General features: G+C 43.9%; 1 protein-coding gene, 1 long non-coding RNA gene and 2 pseudogenes across 3 annotated transcripts; all 4 read right to left on the bottom strand.

The window, feature by feature from the left end:
* Positions 1-5,370: 5,370 nt before the first annotated feature.
* Positions 5,371-7,233, bottom strand: LOC127779592 (protein CURVATURE THYLAKOID 1B, chloroplastic-like). Of its 2 annotated transcripts, none has more exons than XM_052306402.1 (6): positions 7,021-7,233; positions 6,837-6,934; positions 6,605-6,691; positions 6,431-6,493; positions 6,282-6,319; positions 5,371-5,661 (listed from the first exon to the last, which is right to left on the bottom strand). In XM_052306402.1, the coding sequence occupies exons 1-6, from the start codon at positions 7,127-7,129 to the stop codon at positions 5,601-5,603; spliced, it is 456 nt and encodes a 151-aa protein (XP_052162362.1). In that variant the 5' UTR covers positions 7,130-7,233; the 3' UTR covers positions 5,371-5,600. The 2 variants fall into 2 exon arrangements, with proteins under 2 accessions (XP_052162362.1, XP_052162363.1); XM_052306403.1 differs by having other exon boundaries at positions 6,837-6,931.
* Positions 7,234-10,143: 2,910 nt separating this feature from the next.
* Positions 10,144-10,666, bottom strand: LOC127779591 (proteasome subunit alpha type-4-2-like; annotated as a pseudogene).
* A 5,317-nt stretch (positions 10,667-15,983) lies between these two features.
* Positions 15,984-19,097, bottom strand: LOC127780223 (receptor-like protein EIX2; annotated as a pseudogene).
* Positions 19,098-20,158: 1,061 nt separating this feature from the next.
* On the bottom strand, positions 20,159-20,622 carry LOC127779593 (uncharacterized). The gene is made up of 3 exons (XR_008018697.1): positions 20,593-20,622; positions 20,392-20,490; positions 20,159-20,312 (listed from the first exon to the last, which is right to left on the bottom strand). It is a non-coding gene; the product is annotated as an uncharacterized LOC127779593 (long non-coding RNA).
* Positions 20,623-22,751: the final 2,129 nt, after the last annotated feature.

The raw sequence follows: 22,751 nt of genomic DNA, 5'->3' as shown, positions 1-22,751 counted from the left end.
CACTGATCCCAATTCTGCAAACGGATACTATAGCACACAAGATTGTGTGCTGGGAAATGAAATGATCGAGAAAAAAAACATTGCGAATCGCCAGACTGCGGAAGCGCGGTTAGATAGAAAAACGACCAAATTCAAAACGAATTTGCTCCAATTTAACACATCAGCAGCCAAAAACAAACAAGATCTCCAAATTTTCTTCAAAAGTATTTCAAACCCTCACACAGATTTACACATCTTCTCGCTCCGAGTCAACTGGCCGTGACCGTGACTCGGTCGCTGGGCTACAACTACATGCAAGCCTTTTTCAGGATCAGAAGCTAAGCAAATGAGTAATTAATTAAGCTGCAAGAACAACAGCTAGCTAGCAACGCTGCTACAAACATCACTCAAGCTACGAACTATGCACACATGCGAGCAGGTTAATTCACGATTCGAATTAAAGGCGAGACTAATTCAGCAGCCAGCGTACTGTACTGTACGATCAGCGGGTGCCGGCGGCGACGGTGAAGGGCGGCGGGGGAGAGAGAGGGGACGGCGGCGGCGAGGCGAAGGGGAGGCTCCGGAGGACGAGGAAGCGGACGCGGCGCGGGAAGATGCGGGGCGGCGCCCGCGACAGCAGGAGCTCCATGGCGCGCGCCACCGCCGCCGTGTACTCCTCCAGCAGCTCCGCCACGATCGCCACCAGGATCATCTCTCCTTCTCCTCGCGCCGCCGGTGTCGCTCGCGTCGCGAGTGCAGCGTGGTGTGGGTGGTGGCGTTTTGCGCAGCTTTGGTTGGAGGCCTCTTCTGGAGAGATGGATGCGATGCGACGCGATGTCCGTTCGTTTCTTCTGCTGAGCGTTTTCTATTTTTTTATTATTATTGTATTATTTTGTTTGTTTACCGAAGTAAAGTAATGGCGATCTTATCCGATGCCATGGTGTGGGGGCCGACGCATGGACCTTCTATGGAACCTTTTAGGTGAAATTGCTACGTGTACATGGAAATGGGGGCGCACAAAAAAAAAAAAAAACCTCTCTGTAGCCTTATTTTGTCACCTACTCCCTCTCCAGATTTTGTCATTTTGTTTGGACTCTTTAACTACTCGTCTTATTAAAAAAATTGTGCAAATATAAAAAATAAAAAGTTGTGCTTAAAATACTTTGGATAATAAAGTAAGTCAAAAAGAATAATAATTTTAAAATTTTTTTAATAAGACGAATGGTCAAACAGTGCAAGCAAAATATCAAAATCCCTTATATTAGGGGGCGAAGGAAGTAACAAACAATCCCTAATCCCTACATAAACATAGGCGAATAAAGCATTACATTATACAATATCACATTCTTCTTATATTATGAGGTGATGAAGAGAGTATTATATGTCGCTGACAGTATGACACTGACCGACTTACAACTAGTTATATGGGTCTTACAGATAAGTAATTCAATTGGAAACGTCTATTTCGGAAATTTTTTTCATACCATTATATTGCTTTTAGATTGGTGCATTACTCTCCACAATAACCTTTACTCTCCTCCTACCTCCTAGTCGTAGTCACTACATCACACCAGAGGGCGCGAGTCAAATGATCAAAAAATTGTCTTGCCATCTCCGCTGTCGCCACCACCGGCCAAAAGGCATCAACACTCAACAACGCTGACGAGGCTGGCCTCCTCCTCCTCCCTTCTCCACCACCTACCCCCTCCCTAAGCTAAGAGTGGCGAGGTGCCCCCGTCCTGTCTTCTTCTTCGTCTCTAACGGCTTCCTGCTGCCGCTGGATCACCACCACAATACACCGCGTTCAAATTTGAAGCATCGCTTTGGCCCCGCCACCCACACTATCCTAGCTCCTCCCCCTGGCTGCGCACACATACACCTCCAGTGCCTCGCCACCCACCGGCATGTTATATCATTGTCTCCTAGGCTATCATTCTAAGCCCGACGATCTCCCTTCCCTCCTTGTCTCACCTTTATCCTAACCCAAGATCTTAAACCATAACTTGTTGCTCTGTCGTTGATTGTCGGAGCTTCGCCCGAGCCAGAGGATGAGCTGGGTTCATTGAAGCATGAACCGTGAATCAAATGCTAAGATTAGACATGCACAAGATTTTGGTCTAATCTTTTTAACAGCGCCATTTAACAAGACTTTTCCCTTCTATCATAGGACTTAAAAAATCTCACCGGTGACCACCATTACACCAGCAAGCATGAAGTGCTGGTAACCTCCTCACGAGCGTGCATAGCAATATCCTAATTCATGTCTCCTCTTTCTCTCCGACGTGACCATCGATCGACCAAAAGCAGGGTGTGTATCGACAAGTCCAAAATAAAGAGCATTTGAACGTGACTGACACTTAGGCACTTATTAGCAAAGACAAGCAGTAGCCATATCAGAGAGATTAAAGAGGACCGCGAAGTGCTCGCACCACAGCGCTCCGGGGGTTTTTCGGCCGGCGTGTTCGCTTTTGGTGATGTCCACGTCGCCCCGCGCTGGAGCTGGCGTTTTTGCAAAAATTTACTTAATTAACGATAGCGTAGTAGTTCTCTGCCTTTTAGCAAGAACCGACGGTTGGTGCTCGGTTGCTGTGTACGCACTTCATTTTAGCAAGGACCCACGATTTGTAGATTCTCTGGAGAAAGGATATTTTCGCTTGATGCGTCGCTTTTGGTAAATGCAGAATTGTTGGGAAAAGAGTCCAGTGACAGCAGTAAAAACAGCCAGGCCGGCTTCAGGTCTTTGGATTAAGATCATCTGCAGTCGACGTGTCAATGCACTTATAGATAGTCTGTAATATCTTCGGTCACTATCCATTGAGTCCATTCCATTGAACGGATTGTTAACTTAACTGGAAGGAGTCCAAACCGGGTAGACGGCCAAGGGGTAGGGGAAGATGAAATGGCTGTTTGATTTAGTACTTCAAATTACTTAAGCTTTTTTTTATTTTTTTAAGATATTTTTTTACCCCTCTACATTCAACAAAATCCGAAATTCGGTATTACGAAGATTTAAACTTAAAACATTAGGGGTATGTACTATCACTGTAACCACTAAACTTGGAGTACATGTCCTTTTACTTGTCATAATTCTTTTAAGCTAACTTATCAAAGATATGGTTAATCTTACCTAGTGAAAAGTAAATTTCAAAATACAACTAGGATGAGCCACGTCATCAGATGAACAATAGCCATTGAATCGAGAAAAAAAGATAAAATAGAGAGAAGAGAGTTCAACACTTCAGCCAGTGGCAGACCCAAGGCTCGGCCAGCACGGGCAGGCGCCCAGGCTCTGCCACATGCATCCATGCATTAGAGAGTACTTACCATTAGCCTAACTGCACATACACCATTAGATTAGCACTAATTATCATACTTAGTTATTAGCCAGAAGTCCAATTTTGCTTCTATTCATGATAAAATGCTATATGTATTTGTGTTTACTTGTTAATTTGTGAGGTTTGCCTAGTCTTAAAAAAATTTCTAGATCCGCCACCGACTTCAGCCATTGATCATAGAGGGAAAAAAAGGATGATGAACTTCCGGAGCCTTCCAGCAAATTTAGAAATGAGAGAGAAAGAGCAAACAAAGAAAAGTAGCTTTGTAAGAGAGTGGGGGCGTCAGCTGGCATATGACATGTGATATAATTTTGCACTATATGTACCCAGTAAAAATTGTTTTACAAATAATCATTCAAAATTATTTATAAATGAACTCTCCACTTATAGGCTTATATTTTATCTATATATAATCCTTACAACCTATAAATTCCAAATTACTACTGTAACTTTAATGTCATGAAATTTATTATCACATAAACATATCAATATTTTTTCTATGATTTTAATGTTGTACTTTGGTTCACCTCTTCAGTGTAAAAGTTAATAGGTTGGCCTTAAGAATGAGTGTTTCATCTACCTATATGCCCTATATGCTTGCATGTCATGGCTGATCAATTACACTTCTCCCAAGCACATATTTAATAGAATAAAACGTTGTTTACTAATGCCAAATTAAATTGCATGCTCATGTATATACATATAACATGACAGTTAAAGTCGCGCGAGCGTGCCACATCATAGGCTAGTAAAATTGAAATCACATTTTAGCTAACATGAGTCACTCTTGCCACACATGTTTTATCTCGATAAAATGTAGGATCTACATGGTAGAGGATAAGAGAGGAAATCTTGTCACAAGATTGGCTAAGAACCAAATAGCCATCTAAGTCAGTCAAATTTGTATAACTTAAGGCGTGACAACTTAAACAAGTAATAGGAGCCAACCAAACAACCCTGTAGAACTACAACGATTTGTGGTATTTACAGACTTAAGAATTCCATCAGAGAGATGGTTAGGACAGCAGTATCGTCGAGCTTGGACAACAAAGAGTGTTTCTTAATTATCATCAACTTCTCATGCCAACGGCTTCAAATTGAATTCCATAAAAGAAAGGGCCAATTCCCTACATGCCCATGTAATTTCACTCAATCCCTTCTACACCCCTGAAATTTGTTTGATCTCTTATATACCCCTGATTTTTTATTTGGATCCCTTACATACCTATTCCGTTAGTTGACCATTAGTTTGACCGTTAGTTATTATAGAAATTACTTTATTGTCCTTGGTATATTGTTAAAAGCTAGAAATGTTTTATGTGTAAATTATTTGAGTTGTGAAAACCAATAAGGAATAAATTACTAAATATTTGTTATGAATTTTTAAAAATAAAACATTATTTCATTAAAATAAAAAAGATTTATTGTAAAAAAAAGTTCTACATAAAATTTGAAAATTACTTTTCAACAAATATTTAGTGAAAAAAGATTTGTTGTGAAAAAACAAAGGGGATGTAATTAGTTTATCACAAATTAGAAAACAAATTTAAAATTTTTAAATAAATTTCAGATCAAATTTGATGAATTTCGTATATCTTCCCAAAAATTTAAACCTAAATAACATTTAGTTTTTGCTCTTAATTTTCTGGTGAAATTAATGTATGGATTTAATCATAATTTTTAAAAAATAAAAAATAATAAGTTTTATTTTTTAAGTTGGGCATTAAATGATTATATTGCTTGTATTTTGTATAAGTTATTTTTTTCATATGAAAATTTATTGGGTAGGTACCACATATGTATAGGATGGGTAATATAGTCATTTTAAAATATTTAACGGTCAACTAATGGTCAACTAACGGAGATGGGCATAGAGGAGATCAAAATAAAAACTCAGAGGTATATAAGGGATGATGTCAAATTCAGGGGTATTAAAGGAATTGAGTAAATTTTCAGGAGTATATAGGGAATTTTCTCTAAAAGAAAATACAAAACGACAATGCATGTGATTGGCAACCAAACATTGATGTAATGATGTTTGTAGTACGCAGTCGTCTAGAGCGGAAACTGAAAACATATTTCATTATTGTTGAATTAGAATAGGTACATGAGCAACTCATCAGCAATAATAGTATTTTTGTCTGCTTTGAGCCAGGGGATAAGATGGAAATAATGGAGGGACCAGTCTCAAAACGTTAGCAACCTCCTCTTCACTGGCATGGCTGCCGACAGATGCAGTCCTGCTGCTCTCTGATTTACAGAAATCTTCTCGAAAATGGTATGAAATTAGCTGCTGCTCCCGGTGATTTCATTGTAGGTGCTCTTGATTTTGCTCACCAGAGCTTCCCTGCAAATCCATTAGAGTGCCAAACATGATAAGAATCTGAAAGGCTAACAGTAATTTTATATACGAGAACAAAAGGATATTTGAGGCATAACCTTATCCACGGTTACCAAATTATGAACATTTGTTACTAATTGAAGTGTATTTACATGTTGTCTAGTTCTCAAGCCAGTATTGATGGATATTATTGAATAAAACATTGAGCTTGGGCTTAAGCCATCACTTCTAAATATTTGGTCTCGAAAAGTTTAACCCAATCTTGTCTTAAAAGTCAAATATTCGTAACCATAGATAGAACCATGTATCTCCTCATTTCTTTAACATAAGTTATTTTTTTAATTAGCAGGGTTCAACTTCCAATCTAAGTCAACTGAGTATATTGATTTATCAATAAGGACTAAAAATCACACATAACACACATTCCAACGGTTACCAAGTATTTCAGTCTAAACGAAATCATTGTCAGTCATACGGATTGCAAAATAGAACTCCTCCACAATGTTTATACATGTAAAATTCTACGAGTTTAAACCAGAGAAATTGTCAGTTCTGTAACAATGGTGCAGTATCCTGTTACAGTAGAACCGGGTGTGAAGAGCAAAAATTAAAACAGGATGTCTAACCTGTCTGGCTGGAAGATGAGGTTCCGGTATGTAAACCACTGCATGATGAACACAAAGTAGCAGTTAATTGGGGCTCGTAAGAGATGCAAATCTTACACTACCTCTCTATGTGACAACGAAATTTTCATCTGAATGTCCCTATAACTTACCCCTGTATACCCGATTCCAACAAGCTCAAGCACGCCGGGCAAAAGTGGAAGCCTGTCGATGGCCTAATCCGATATGCAGATTACCAAGAAAATCAAATTAAGCATCATATCTGAACTTGAAGGAGTAAGAGATCATATGTATATGGAAATGGAAGCATGTGTCGCGTCGTGTACCTTGATGGCGCCTATGGCCGTCCAGAGGCCGACGAGCGCGGCGACGCCGATGGCGGTGACGGCGTACTTGTCCTCAACTTTGGCCCACTGCCTAGACACAACGGTGGTCACGGTTACGCACATTGCACAGGAATGGCCTCACAACTAACTGAAACTGAAGCTGAAAGCCTGAAACGATGATGCAGAAGCAGCAGCTAGCAGCAGCAGAAGAAGATAAGGATTGCATGCTGACCGCGTCCTGGGCTGCCTTGACGATCTCCGGCACCTCCGTCTCGCCGCCGGTGCCGTCGGCCGCCCTGATCACCACGCTCCTCGACGCCCTGATACCTACTGACAGCACAAGTCGAGAGCCAATGATTCAGTTGTTGCGAATAGAACACGACAGAGCGAGCCAACGATTCGGTGCGAGGTCTCACCGTACTTGACGCCGGTGGCAGCGACGGCGAAGGCGACCGTGGTGGGGCGGCGAGGCAGCGGTGCGAGGCCGAGCGGCGCGGCGGCGAGGCGGCAGGTGGTGGCGGCCATGGTGGGCGGGTGATCGGTGATCGGTGTGATGTGGTGATGCGTGCGACGCGGGGGAAGGGAGGGGAAGGATTTTGGGTTGGATTTGGGCGCGGCGGAGACCACACGTTGCGCCACCGGGAATCCCGCTACGGATAGGTGCCAACTGTAGTTCCAATCGCGATAGGTTCTGTGGCCCACGAGCCCACAAAGCTTGGAGCAGAGTGGCCGGGACAAAATAGTGGCTGTGCAAGGTTCGTCCTCCCGTCACAAATTAAGTAGTTTCGGACATTGACGCAGTCTCTGAAAATACAACTTCTGTGTTAGCCACAATCAATATTAACGGGATGACACCCGCGTTTTGTTGCAAAATACAGGAATGATTATATGTTAAATGTGGTAGAAATGATGGATGGATTTGGGTTTAGAATATTGTGAAAATGGTGTGGGGACGATGATTTTGCTTGCATGTGTGTATATTGAATTTTAGAATGTGATAAATTGTTTATGTTAGTAATTTTTATGATTGCATGTTATGTTTTTGATGCTTAGTAGATTGATGTGGTATACTTTTCCTAAAGCACTAATAATTACTGCCTCCATCCCAGAATATAAGAAGTTTTAGAGTAGGTGGAAGTGAATAATGGAGGGTTGTCATTGGATGAGTAGTGGAGATAGGTAGAAAAAGTGAATGGTGAAGGGTTGTGATTGGTTGGAAAGAAAATGCTGGTAGAGAAGTTGTTATATTTTGAAATAAATTTTAAGTGCTAAATGTTGTTATATTTTAGGACAGATGGAGTATCATGCTTTTATATTGTCGTTGTCCAAAAATTCACTCCTCAAGTGACAATCTTCTATCTTGGTGCAGGAGCTCTATGTTTTGAATGCTCACTAGATTGATGTGGTATACTTTTAGCTCTATGCCAAATAATTGTTATGCTTTTATATTGTCGTTGTACGCAAAAATTCCTCGAATTAAATAATACTAAAATTATTTGGCATCATTCTCTTATGCAAATAATATTTTCTTGGGCCCATATAAAGCTCAATGACATGTGGGCCAAAAGTATAAGTAATAAATGATGTCAATGTATATACAATATTGGGCTCATTTTTGTCATTTCGCCGAGTCGAGTCCCTGTTGCTTCGTACATAAACCCTACAATATTGGCATAATTCGCCTACTTGATATCTCAATTCTATCATTTGTTTGTTCACAGAAAAAAATAATAAATCATTGGGCACTAAGGGTGTGTTTAGTTCACACCAAACTTCCTCCCAACTCCTAACTTTCTATCACATCACATCACATCCAAAACTTTCCTACACATATAAACTCCCAACTTTTTTTTCAAACTACCAACTTTCCCCAAACTTCTCCCTAATTTCAGGAACTAAACCAAGCCTAATTTGTAGCCCAATTTTACAAAATAGATGTGAAGCGTGTCTCTACGATGTTTGGGCCTGGAAAATTCAAATATCATATGATAATATAATCAATATTGGACTCGTCTCGCTGCATATTTTGAATAGAAAATAATGGTGCAAATGGATTTCAACTTCAATACATGGTTTGAAGATTTGAGCTATTCAAACAAAGGAGATTGATTAGTACTGCGTATAGATTACATTGATTTGTTGGTAGCGATCACAGATGCACTTCCAACTAAATTAAAGGTGGGGCCGCTGTCATTAGTATAGATAATTTCATGATTATCTCCGGACTTCAGTACGCGTGGGTGGTTTTACTTTTATCTCCAGCACGTCGATGGATTAGCTTATCTGTGCGTCGGCTTATCAGGAGAATTAACGCGTGATCTCATCATCCCGCGTGCTGGAAACTCGGAGGTGGTAGATTAGGAAATCCAGAAGACCAAAGCCGGCCGGCGCTAGCAACAGGGAGGTAGCAACAGTAGCAAGCCTGCGCCGCCACGGAGAAAATAATTAAACACCGCGCCCAGCGTCCTTCGTCAAGCCGCTTCATCATCGACAACATGCCGTTGGCTAAGACATTTGCGCTGGAGTACATTAATTTTCTAGATTAAACATAGTACATGTACGGCCCTCATTGGTGATCGGAACGTCTACGTGTTTTTAATCTATCTTGATGATTAGAGTCAGATCGATGAGTATCATCGGACTGCATCGGTAACTTCATTGCTAGGTGCCGGAAATTAGCGGACTGCATTAATCTCTAGTCAGCATACCTTTCTATTAAGCATTCCTCGCGGAGGTAAAAGATGAACTTCTTTATGCGTGTATTAGTAAGCATTCATGTTAATTTATGTTAACATAGCAGAAACGAGAAACCCTAGTGCACTTCTGTCTGCATGAAGAGAAGATATGGAAATCGATCTCCTGGTAGCTTAGATGTGTGCGCATAGCAAAAATTCACTATAATTTTGGATCAGGCAACAAGGCTTAGGTTGATTTTTCTAATGCTTCCTGTAGAGTACTAGGGCGGGGAGAAAAACTCGTGGCCTGCTAGGCTGCTAGTTCACTCGGCTCGTGATGTGCTTGAGTCGTTCACAATTGTTAACAAGCTGAGCCACGGTTGTAGGCTTGCAGCAATGTATAGCTCACTGGCTATGCTCATGAGTCAAATGAACTGGAGGCCTGGACCAGTTCATTTGTCTCATGAGCATCAACCCATCAACCCAGCCACGTCCAAGCAAGCCCATTAATCAGTTCATAGGCCATAGGAAAAAGTACACCAAAGGTCCCTCAACTTGTCATCGAGTTACAAAATCGTCCCCCAACCGCAAAACCAGGTTTCCATCGTCTCTTAACTAACGAAAACCAATCACAATAGGTCCTTCGGTGGTTTTGACCCCGGTTTTGTCCTACGTCGCGGCTGAGTTAGTGCGTGACCCACATGGGACCACATATCAGGCTGCCACATCAGCCAATTCTCTCTCTCTCTCTCCTTTCCCCTCTTCTCTCCCTTCCTCATCTCTCTCTCCCTTCTCTGACTCAGCCGACGGGAGGAGGGCATCGGCGGCCGGCGACGGGCGATGTGACTGCGATGGGGGGATGAGCTACTTGAGCATGGACTGCGCCGCCTAGCTGTTGGCCCCGATGGTGGCGGCCTTCCAGCCGCTATAGTAGGGTCGCTCATGTAGAGCTGGAACCATGGTGCTTGTCCCAGTTGGCGAAGAGGAAGGAGACGCCGAAGGGGCGGAGGCCGCCGAACTGGGTGTACCCTTACTTGGTGTTGCGGAGGGATTGGACGAGCTGCTCGATGGGGATGGGCTCCTGGTAGGAGAGGGCGTAGCGCTGGGCATGGAGGCAGGCGGTGTTGAGGAGGATGTTGGCATCGGACATGATCTCGGCGACTGCGCAGGCGAGGTGGGAGTCGATCTTGTACGTCTTCTCGGCGGAGCGTGAGGTCTGGAGGAGCTTGGACGTGACCTTCTTCTTGCCGCCGAGGACCACGCCATCGGCCGCCAGGACGCCGAGGGCCGACCCGGCGTTCCCGATCGCCTCCATCGCGTACTCCACCTGGTAGAGCCGCCCCTCCGGCGAGAAGATCGTCATGCAGCTGTCGTACCGGCGAGACATCGTGGTGGCGGGTTGTTGCTGGGGATTCTAGGGCTGGAGGCAGCGACAGCGAGAGATCTACTACTAATAAGGCTGTGTCGCCCGCCGCCATGTCGTCGTCGCCGTTCCTCTGCCTCATTAGCCTCGTGGGCGGCGGCCGACGGGGGAGCCCGCGCGCCGCTCCTCCCCCCGCCGCCCGCCCGTGCGTTGCTCCTCTGCCTCATGGGCCTCGTGGGCGGTGGCCGGCGGAGGAGCCCGCGCGCCGCTCCTCCACCCGCTGCCCGCGCGCCGCCCCTCCCCGTCACTGCCATCACCGCCGCCGCGTCGCCCGTTGCTGGCCACCGCGTCGCCCGTTGCTGGCCGCCGCCACACTCCTCCTCCTGCCGGCTGAGTCAGAGATGGGAGAGAGAGATGAGGAAGGGAGAGAAGAGGGGAAAAGAGAGAGAGGGGAGGCTGATGTGGCAGCCTGACATGTGTGGCCCATGTGGGTCTCATGCTGACTCAAGTCCTCAACCGCCACGTAGGATAAAACCGGGGTCAAAACCACCTAAGAACCTATTGTGACCGGTTTTGGTTAGTTGAGGGACGCTAGATACCTGGTTTAGCGGTTGGGGGACGATTTTTAAACTCGATGACAAGTTGAGGGACCTTTGGTGTACTTTTTCCTAGGCCATATAAGTCCCACACCAACATAACAGGCTGCGTTTGAATGTCCAACAATTGTTGGATGAAATTTTATATTCTCGTGGCACGCTTTTCAAACTATTAAATGATGTGTTTCGTACGAAAACTTTATATATGAAAGTTTCTCTAAAATATCATATTAATCCATTTTTTAAGTTTGTAATAATTAAAATCCAATTAATCACATATTACTACCATCTCGTCTTACGTAGAACAATTAATCTTCATTTTTATCTTCAGAAGATTCAAACACCACCAAAGTATAGTAAACCCGTACGTCTCCCTTAGGCTACAGCCTGCTATGTTCAGGAGGAGGGGTTGGATTAATATGATTTTTTAAAACAACTTTCATATAAAAAGGCTTTTTTTATATAAATTACACCGTTTAGCGGTTTGAAAAACGTGCACGTAGAAAATAAGAAAGGTGGTTAGGAAAATGGAGGAAGAACACAGCCTAATCCGGAACCACAACACAACGGCGACGCAGCCACATGCACATCAGCTCATAGTGGTCGACCAAACAGTCGCGCACTCGCGCTTGAGCATGCAATGCGGCAATGCGCAGCGTCGCCGCTCCACACGCCGCCTAGCTAATGCCTTCCCCCTCTAGTCTCTCCGGTTGTGCGTGTGCACCGCCGCCGCCTACTGTTGCCCCCTTCTCGATCTCTCCTTCCAGTCATAAGCCGCCATCCTTTGTCCGGGTCGTGTGAGCATTGGAGGGCTCGACGCAGCAAGATGGCGATGTCGGGGCATTGGAGTATGAGGAGCGAGCACATACGCCACTGCCATCAAGTTATTAATGTGCCAGCTCGCAAGCTAAACAAGCTGGTAAACAAGTCGAGCCAAGCTATGTTTCTTTAGGATAACAAATCAAATTAAAGCCAGATCAGGTCGAGCCAGCTTGATATCCATCCCTATTGTAGACTATGTGCATAGATTTTTCTCCTTCCCGCTGGTGCTACTAATAAAAAATGATTTTTACATGTGGCTATCTTCAATTTTCGCAGGCGGGGCTCCACTCGCCTGCAACTACGTGTATTAAAAAATAAAAATGAAGATTTCCACATGCGGGCACCACGCCCTCATGCAAAAATTGTTTTTAGCAGGCAGGCATGTTAAGCCGCCAATCTGCACTAGAATTTTGGCAAAAAATAAAATAAAATTCTGAAAAATTGTGAAACCCTAGCCCGCATGCCTGCCACCGCCGCACCGCATCCCCAAAACTATAACCCGCATCCTGAGGTCGTCGGTGGTGGAGGAGGACCCGAGGCGCGACAAGGCGGAGCACAGGCACCCATCGATCGACACGCTCATCACCATCGGCCGCTCCCGAGACCAGTCCCGCCGGATCTGCCCTCGCACAGCTTGCCACGGTCTTCGTCGTTGCCCTAGCCATTGGTGCCATTGTCATCATCGTTGTCGTCGTCGCTGAGGCCCGCAGAGGCGGATCCGCCAGTCTCGAGTCTAGCGCCGCCAGATCTGCCCTCACGCAGCTTGCTGCCATTGTCGTCGCCGCCCTAGCCACCGCTGTGATTGTTGTCATCATCGCCGAGGTCTGTGGAGTTGGATCCGCCGCTCCCGAGGCCAGCACCGCTAGATCCACCCCTCTTGGGGCCGGGGCCAGGGATCCGCCACCATGCGGCTTGCCGCCAACGTTGTCATCACCTCATTAGCTAGTGCTAGATCCACCTGTCGCAGGGCAGCTTCCGTCGCCATGGCTGCGGTGGAGGTAGGGGAGGAGGGGACGGGGGAGAAGGGGGTGAGGAGTGGAGTGGGGAGAGATATTTTAAGAGATGAGAGAATAAAAGAGAGGAAGCGGATGGGGCAGTCGGCCGGGTGCCAGGTAGACCTCTTAATATGTTCGCCTGTGAAAATAAACGGGTCTATTAAGAGGTCCGTTGGCCTTATCTTCCTCCTGGGGCAAAATTATCATAGGCAGACAATGTTATAACCCACCTGCAAGTTAGAGGGGGTTCGCCCAAAAAAATCGTTTCTATAATAGAACCTAGAGATTCGACATCATTTCAGGTTAGATGCACCAAGCAGATATTGGTTTTTGTCCCACATTGAAAAATAATGATGAAAGAGCACGATTTAAAATGTTAGGGCTATCATCACTTATTAGACTATATTTTATGTTGTGTAGACCCATTACCTAAAGTTGTGGCTCTAGTTGAGTCTAAGGTAGAGCAAGCCTAAGGTTGGTGGGCAGGACTGTGCACTCTAATGACATGTATTAAAGCATAGGTTTGCACTCTAATAAGCCCTGGATTTTTCACATTTTGGTCCTTTTGAAAAACTTATTTCTCAAATAGACCCCTAGAAAAACTTATCCTAGAAATGGTCCTTTTTGGGGCGCCATAGTGGCTGGCGCCGTCGTCCAACGGGACAGTGCCAGCCTCTCTGATGCCGACCTCCTGCCACTGTGGCACACGCGAACCGACGTGGCAGGAGGAGGGCGCCTGTATGGCTGGCGCCGCCCTAGGGAGGAGGGCGCGTCATCCCCCAACCCACCCCTCGCCTCCATTCCTGTTTCTCTGTATGTAGTTGCAACGATGTCATTTTTGTTTTATTGTTTGGATGTTTTTTCACACTTAGGATCACGATACAACCAACCACAAAAAAATTTAAACTCGAACTACCACTTAGCTAAGTCTGAATATAGCTAGCATACCACTTAGCTTACTTTGCACCTTCACAAAAATTAGACCATAACTCCTTTAGTAAAACCCTTTGATCAACATGTTAAACAAAATGCACTCTACCACTATATGAAATTACTTAATCTAATTCAAAATATAACCACATGAAATGATAGCTATAAGTTTATAAGTTAAACAGTACAGAGAGATTCAATTTTTTTTATTTTATTTTTTTGATATTTTTTTCACACTTAGGAGAACATAGAAACCAACCATAGAAAAAATAAACTCAAACGGACAAAATATGTGACATGTAGAATTTTCCAAAGCTCTAGCGAAACGGATAAAATATATCACTTATTAAAATAGGCGTAACTTTCTCATACGGACTCGGAATCAGACAAATAATATATCCACGGACATCTACAGAAAAAGTTACATCCGATTCTTCTTGGCTTAGCCAATATTAAAACCTCCAAATTCAGCTTGCAAGATTGTGTTTTCGAGGAGAGAAGTTTTTCGGTAGAGCTTTGGAAAATTTCACATACCATATATTTTGTCCGTTTGAGTTTATTTTTTTATGATTGGTTCTTTTGAGTTCCTAAGTGTGAAAAAAATATCAAAAAAATAAAATAAAAATAAAAAAGTTGCACATCTCTCTCCTCTACACTAGTTCGAAGAGAGAGGAGAGAAGAGGAAAAATTCTACAGGTTACATATTACATCCATTTGAGTTCATTTTTTCTATTGTTGGTTCTTGTGTATCCCTAAGCGTGGAAAAAATATCAAACAAATAAAAGAAAAATAAAAAATTTCGGGGGAGGAGGGGGGAGCTGGCGCGCTCCCCCTAGCCACCTCAGCATCGCCCCGCCACGTCGGCAGGGGGACGGCGCTAGAAAGGCTGGCTCCGTCCCGTTGGACAATGGCGCCAGCCACTCTGGCGCCCAAAAAGGACCATTTCTGAGATAAGTTTTTCCAGGGGTCTATTTGCGAAATAAGTTTTTTAAAAGGACTAAAATGTGAAAAATCCAGCTAATAAGCCATATTAGAGCCCTAGGTCGCATGGTAGGAGAGCTTGGTAACAAGTGTCTCCGATCGCGTGAGCTTTGATGCGACAGGTGAGATTGTAGGCTTGGCACTGAAATAAATATTCGGGGTTAGATGTGTTGATATGACGGAGGATATTGTTAGGCCCGATGTATGACAAACAATACTCATCTGTTAGACTAGTCTATTGGGTTGTGTAGGTTTAGAATTTAAAGTTGTGGATCCCGTTGGAACTATGGTGGAGCAGGCACAATCTAACCTAGAGGTGGCTCACGGTTGGTGGCAGTTGCGCCCCTAACAGTGGCCAACAGATCGATGATGTGCGCCTACCGTAGTTCAGACAGATGGATTCGCCCAAGGACAAAAGCGCCAGTGGCTGGGCATTAGATCTCCACTGCTCTTATATCATTTGTTATAAAAATAAACGCACAAAATTAAGGAGACACGAATTTTTACATGAAAAACTCTGGCGGGAAAAACCACAAGCGCCAAACAACAATGATCACTATTGAGAATTTGGCTACAAATGTAGGGAATAATAATAGAATATCACCGTTCTTATGCAGTTTACAAGAGATATATATTGGAGATAAAAGATAAGACTTCTAATGTGGGAAGACTTGAAGTTCTATTAGAAAACTAACCTAAATCTGAATATTGTTAGTAGAAATTGGGATCATAGATTTAATATGTATTTAGCAAATGGAACAACATGAGGGGGTAAGTGCACGCAAAAACTGTGTTGCAGAAGTACATGGCTTGATATAAAGTAGCTGAAGCATCTACAGTACCGTGTATAAGTTTCCCCAAAAGGAAAAAACACACAAAAAAAAAGGAGGAAATGACAACCAATTTGCAGCATACTCTTGTCCAAAAGATACTTGTTGCTAGGACAAACAACTTAGGTTCATTTACTTGTCCAAAACATCATATATTAATGACTCCCAAGTTTCCTATCAGTTGATCTTAAGTATTGTTCTTGGGACCTGTAACACTCGACTTTTTGCCCAGCTTGCACGCCACCTGCACAAATATGTTGTCACATAGCCTATCAAAGAGCACAAAGTATGCGATTCTCCATTTTTTCCTGAACAGCAAAGTGCAAAACACCAACCAGAGAGACACTACGAACCCTATGCTCATACCAAGATACAGGGCTGCTAAATCATCTGACACATCGTCAACTTCATCGTGTCTTCCTCTCATTGCACAATTCTTGCGGAGAGGAGGGCCGCAAAGGCCAGGATTGCCGATGTAGATGTACTCTTGGTCATTGAGTGTCTGTAGTTGATGCCCTGATGGTATTCTCCCCGACAGATTGTTGTAGGACAGGTTCAGCCAGCTCAAGGAAGTTAGTTCCGACAAACTCGACGGTATTTCACCGGACAACCTGTTTCGAGAGAGATCCAGTGACTCCAACCCCTTCAATTCAAATCGCCGATCGTGTTCGGAATCTTTCCACCCAAGTGGTTGCCGGAGAGATTCAGGCTCTTGAGCCCAAGGAGCAGTGATATCTCCTCCGGAATCTGTCCTGTCAAGCTGTTGCCTGACAGATCCAGGAGGACGACGAGATTGTAGTTGCTGAAGGTGTAGCGAAGCTCTTGGCCTTTGGTGAACGATATATGCTGCCTTCGTAGACATCGCCCCTGTTCCCATCCGGAGTAGTGCGCCTCATGGCCTTCATGCCTGCTAGAGATTGAGGTATTATTCCTGATATGTTGTTGTTTGCAAGGTCCAAATAATGAAGGCCAAAAGAGTTGCACTACAGGAGTTCAGACTTCTTGTGTCAAAATAATGTGACGAAGTTTTATTTCGCCACTGTTTATCGCAATTGTAGTAACCAAAAAAGTTTTCGCCACTATGTTACTGATCATTAGTGAGAAAATATTAAGTCGCCACAAGATGTAGCATTAGTGTCAAATCATTAGTGAGAAATTAATATTTTGCCACTGTCGTTGTATTATTAGTGGGAGAACATGGTGTCAACACAAGAGGCCTTATCAGTGACGAATTTACTGCGGCGAACATCCTTTTGCCACTGTTTAATTTTTAATTAGTGACCAATTATTATATTGTCACAGGAGTCCGTAGTTGTAGCAAACTCATTCGCCACTAATATTTTTTTATTAGTGGGAAAACTTCATATCGTCACGGGATACTATAATTGTGATGAATTTGTAAAATATCATCCATATCTAGTGGCATACAATTTTTTCATAGAAATTCATATTAGCGAAAAAATGTGTTCTCACTGTTCATTAATAATTGTTTGAATATGCCATGTACAATTTATTTAAAAACTATTTTTTTAAATTTGTATTTCTTCCAAAAATTTTATTCACCGCATATACCGCCTATATTCAGTGGCAAAGCAACAAATTTTGGACATAATTTTTTTATAAAAGAATTAAAGAGCAACATAATAATTTATTCTCCATATATTTCCGTACATGTTTTTTCTGTAAGCAACACATTCACATGTAGAAAATGGAATAAACATGTTTATTATCCGCTCAATAACAGAATATATTTGCGCCTCCTAAAATTCATATGTCTGTTTTATATAAATCACACAAGTCGTGTATTAAAGTACCATTAACAACATAATTTATCTCAAAAACATAAACCAATAAACTAACTTTCATCTGTGTCTTCCTCGTATGCTGATTCATTGCTGTCATCATCTGAAGAACTATACTCACCTCCATCACTGTCAATTTCAGACTCTTCTTCATCACTATCATCATCTTCTGGATTTATTCAATCTGCCTCAACTTGTTCACCTTCAACTTCTGGGTTGTTCAGTGTCCTGTTGGCATCATCTTCTATTACATTTGAGTTTGATGCATCAGTCATCTCCTCATTTTCTTGGCATGCTTGAGAACCAGCATTATTTGATTCACTTGAACCAATTTCTTCTTCAGGTACATCATACATATCACGAGGTTTAGTTTTTACCACCACACACCATTTAGGATCTATCGTATCTTTGACATAATATACTTGTTCTACTTGAGACGCTAGAACATATGGCTCATCAACCGGCAATTTTCGTGTGGTATTTATCAGGGTATACTTGTGCCGGTCTTTTTTAATTCCCCGTGCAGAAGTGAGAAGAAATTTCACCACATAAAACATCAAAAGTGACAGTAACGCTGCCACAGATCTAACGGAAGTAGTGGCCATATAAATAATCACATTTCTAAATCACAATAGTGACAATTTTATAGTCATAATTATCTACTAAATGTGGCAATTTTTGGGGCCACCATAAAAATCTTAAGTGATGAAACTATCGCCACTATTCTAAACATATTTGTGGCGGCGTATGTCGTCTCTGATGTAACTATTATCAGTGATAAATTTTACCATCACTAATATTAATGAATATTTGTGGCGAACACAAAATCATCACTATGTTATTTGTGGCTCGATTAGTGGCGACTAGTGACAACTTCAGAATTGGCCACAGTCGCTTGCTTGTGATGAAAAAAACATTTTTTGTGGTCAAAATTAATCATCACAAAAACCAATTTCCCTTGTAGTGTTGGTTAATTCCTCTGGAATGTGGCCAGAAAACATATTCGACCGTAACCGCAAAAACCGTAAGTATGGAATTCTCTTTGCTATCCATGTTGGCAGCTTCCCAGAAAAATTGTTGTGTGAGAGATCAAGAAAACGCAAATATGTGGTATTTTCAAGAAACTGTGGGAATGGGCCTGTGAAGCTATTGTTGCTCAGGTCTATTGTAGACATGCGGTCGCCAAAATAAGGCGAGAAGAACGGATCCAGATCATCCGGTGGTAGTGCTTTGTAGTTATCTGAACATTGTGGGAATTCTCCTGTCAGGTGATTGCTTGACAGATACAAAGATACCAATCCACGCAACTGGCAGAAAGAAGCAGGGATGGTGCCTGTGATGTAATTGCTGTAAAGACGCAGCTCCTCTAACCTGGGAGCTCCAAGATCAGATGGTAGTGGCCCAGACAAAGAATTATTTGAGAGATCAAAGTAGGTGATGTTTACAGGGAAGCGTGGAACTTGACCTGTCAAATTGTTGGACCCAAGATCCATCACCATTGCCAACATATCCTCTAGTGTTCTGGGTAAGGTACCACATAACTGATTGTCCGACAAGTTCAGTGAGTAAGCTTGAGAAAAAACGGTCTTAAACCAAACAGGCAAAGAATCACTTATGCACGTGCCTGAAACATCAAGCACCCTGATTTCAGTTTGCCATTTTAGCCATGATGGGAACTTGGGACCTAATCGACACGACCGCAAATGTGCTACCTTCAGTCTGAATGGAGGAATCCAATCTTCCTCGAAGACCATCTGCTTGAAAGAGTTCCCAGAGTGGTACAAATATTTTAAGTTCAGTAAACTTGAAAAATGCTCCTCGGAAATCTGTCCGGTGAAATTATTCCAACCGAGATTTAGGTAAATCATGTTTCTAAGTGCTCCAAAACCCACAGGCAGCTCACCAGTCAGTGTGTTGTGTGAGAGATCAACAAAATCCAGGCTGCTCAACTTTCCTATCCAAACCGGCAGCTCACCGCTCAAATTCGTAGAATGCAGGTCCATCCACTGGTGGAGAAACCCTTCGTAGTCCCGGTTCGTAACCCCTCTTTAGTCCCGGTTTTCAAACCGGGACTACCAATCCGGGACTAAAGATCGCTATCTTTAGTCCCGGGTGAAATAACCGGGACTAAAGATCGATCTTTAGTCCCGGTTGGTAAAGATGGCTCAGCCACGTGGCCGGCTGAGCCATCTTGTTACCAACCGGGACTAAAGATCGAGCTGACCTTTTTTTTTTGCATGGCCCTGTTGCTATGTATATAAACCATGCATATATATGTTTCAATACATATATATGCATACATATATATATATATATATATATATATATATTATATGTATATATGGTTCAGTACATATGTACATGCATAATATATATGTATTTATACATATATATATGTTATGCAAATGCATATGTGTATATATATATATATGACCAAAATATATTTACATTATAGAAAATGTGTACACATGCATATAGAAGCATATGTAGTCATGTATTAATTACAATCAATTATATGTCCTAGCTAGCTACGATTTCGACGTAGTAGTAGTCGCTGCTAGCTCAGAAGCTAAGAACCGGTGAATTGTGTTTCCGTTGTAGTAGAATTCACCCTTGGGATCAAGGATTTCTTCGTTGATGAATCCCATGAGTTGTTCTTGAACCGCCGCGATAAATTCCTTGTGTGTGGTCAGGTTATCCCTCATGCGAATAAACTATATGAATGTATGAAATTGATTAGTAATTAAACAAGAAATCGTTACGTAATGAAAATTTGAATTTATTTGTACGTACATTGAGCTCTCTTGTGGTGATGATTTGGTCTGCAAGGCAGTGGCAATACTCGCACACGTAGTAGCCACACAAGTTAGTTCCCTGCTTTTGCTTTGCGCACTACAAATAAATGACAAATTAACGGCGTGAGATCTAATTAATATACACTTGTATGTATTAATTTGAATCGGAGAAATATAAATGTAGAGCATGTGTACTCACAGGGAATTTGAACCTCCGCCTAAGTCTTTCTGTCCAGTTGCCGTGGACCAAATGACGGAACCGATACCAAGCCCTACATGGAGTTTAATTAAAGATATGATTCGTAGTAGAAATAATTAACATAACAAGAATTTCTTAATTAACAGAGGAACTTATGCCAGTACCTGTCTATAAGTTCGAAAACCTTGTCAAACGTAGACTCTTTTTTATCCATTGAGTCATATACGTTGACGGTGCAGGCCGTCAGGTCGAAGAGTAAAAGCACCCAGTGGAATCTGCAATGTGCGTGGGATGCATTACATATGAAACACTTAGCAAGTTCGTACGGGAATGAAATTTGGTATGTAGGAAGACAGTAAAATTAAACTAACTCTGTGTTGTACGGCAATAGTATGAACGTCTTGTAATGCTGCGCCTTCAGGAGATGGACGAGATTGTCCACTGTTTCCTGCGGATGTTGGTCGAGCATTGCGACGTTTACTCTCCGAGGGTCGATGAATCCAGTATCGAAAACCCTCCACCGTCGGGCCCTTTGAATCACCATTCTACAACGATAAAAGGGAGTATTTTATTTTCTATAGTCTACTTATATACAAGGACCTAATTAATTAAAGGAGACGTAGTAATTAAGAAATATAACTGAACGATATACTTACAAAATCCAGCAACTCATAATAGAGACGTCGAGGGCGTCCAGCTGGTATAGTTCGTAGATCCCCTTGAAATTGATCCAGAGAATGTCATCTCCATGCAAGAAGTTGTCGCGTCCCAAATCGACCCTAAAATACATCCTCTAAATTATGCCTAGAATAATTAAAATGCTTGTGAAAGCCTTCAAAAATTAAAATGTGCAAAGTTAAAAGTCAAATAGGGCTTGGAGGATTTTCGTATATTTCCTAAAAGCCTAAAATGTGTAAACAAATTTTAGTGGAATTTTCAGAGCACAAATAATAATTATTAAGAAATAAACAAAGTTAAAAAGGTTTTATAAAAAGAAAACCCTAAAAATCACCCTCTCCCCTCTAATGGGCCGAATTCGGCCCATCTCCCTCCCCCTCTCTCCTCTCCCCCGCGGCCCACTCGGCCCTCCCTGCGCACGCGCCGCTGACGGGCGGGCCCGCCCGCCACCCTCGCTGACGGGTGGGGCCCACCCGTCATCCCCTTCCTCCCGCCGCTCCCGCCGCCCCGCCCGCGCCAAGCGCCACCGCCGCCGCCGATTCCGCCGTATCCCGCCGTCCCCGCGTGCATTAAAGTGGGGGGGATTATTCCCCGGGATCCCCTCCCCCTTTTCCCCCATTTTTCCCTCCCTCTCTCCCTCGGATTCGTTTGGAAACCTCTCCCCTAACCTCGCCGGCACCATTAATGGCGGCCGGGTCTCCCGCGCCCATTTCCCCCTCCTCCGGCCGCCCTCTCTCACTCCCAACCCTATATAAACCCTCCCGAGCTCCCCACCACCGTTTCCGCCACTCACCGCCCTCTCTCCTCGCCGGAATCGAGCTCGCGCCGTCGCTCTCTCTCTCCGCCGTCGCCGCCGAGCTCCGGTCCGCCGCCGTCGTCGCCCCGGACCACCTCCCACCTCGGCGCCGCCTCCTTCGGCTTCGCCGCATCCTCGCCGACCTCGTCCACCCCTCCGTTTCGCTCGCCGACCGCCGGAGCGCCATCGACCCCGTCCACCCGAGCCGCGCTGCCGCCTTCCTCCGCTCCGGTCGCCGTTTCCGTCGTCGCCGTCGACCCGGGGTGAGCCATGGACCGCCGCTTCGTTTCCCCCTTTCCCTCCCCTCTCCCGGCCGCCGCTCCGCCGTGCCTATGGCCGCCGCCGGCGACCATAGGGGCGTGGGCACGCCGCCTCCCGCCGGCCGCGCCGACGTGGCCGCCTCTGGGCGCGCCTAGCGGCTGCCGCGTGGGGCCCAGCCATCAGCCGCCCGCGCCCTCGGGTGCGGCTGACGCGTGGGGCCCACGGCGCCGGCCGGTGTGAGCCGGGTGCACCCGGTCCACCGTGGACCGTGAGGCTGCCGCGTGGGTCCCACTCCCGTGGACCCGGTCCGTGCGCCCTCTCTCCCGGCTGACGCAATAAATATATTTTTAAATTAAAATTTAAATGAAGAAATTCGTAAATATTCATTTAAAGAGCATATAAACTTCAAATGGCCATAACTTGG

The sequence above is a fragment of the Oryza glaberrima genome, chromosome 7, assembly GCF_000147395.1.
Source record: "Oryza glaberrima chromosome 7, OglaRS2, whole genome shotgun sequence".
NCBI lineage: Eukaryota > Viridiplantae > Streptophyta > Magnoliopsida > Poales > Poaceae > Oryza > Oryza glaberrima.
This window is presented reverse-complemented; position numbering and strand designations above follow the sequence as displayed.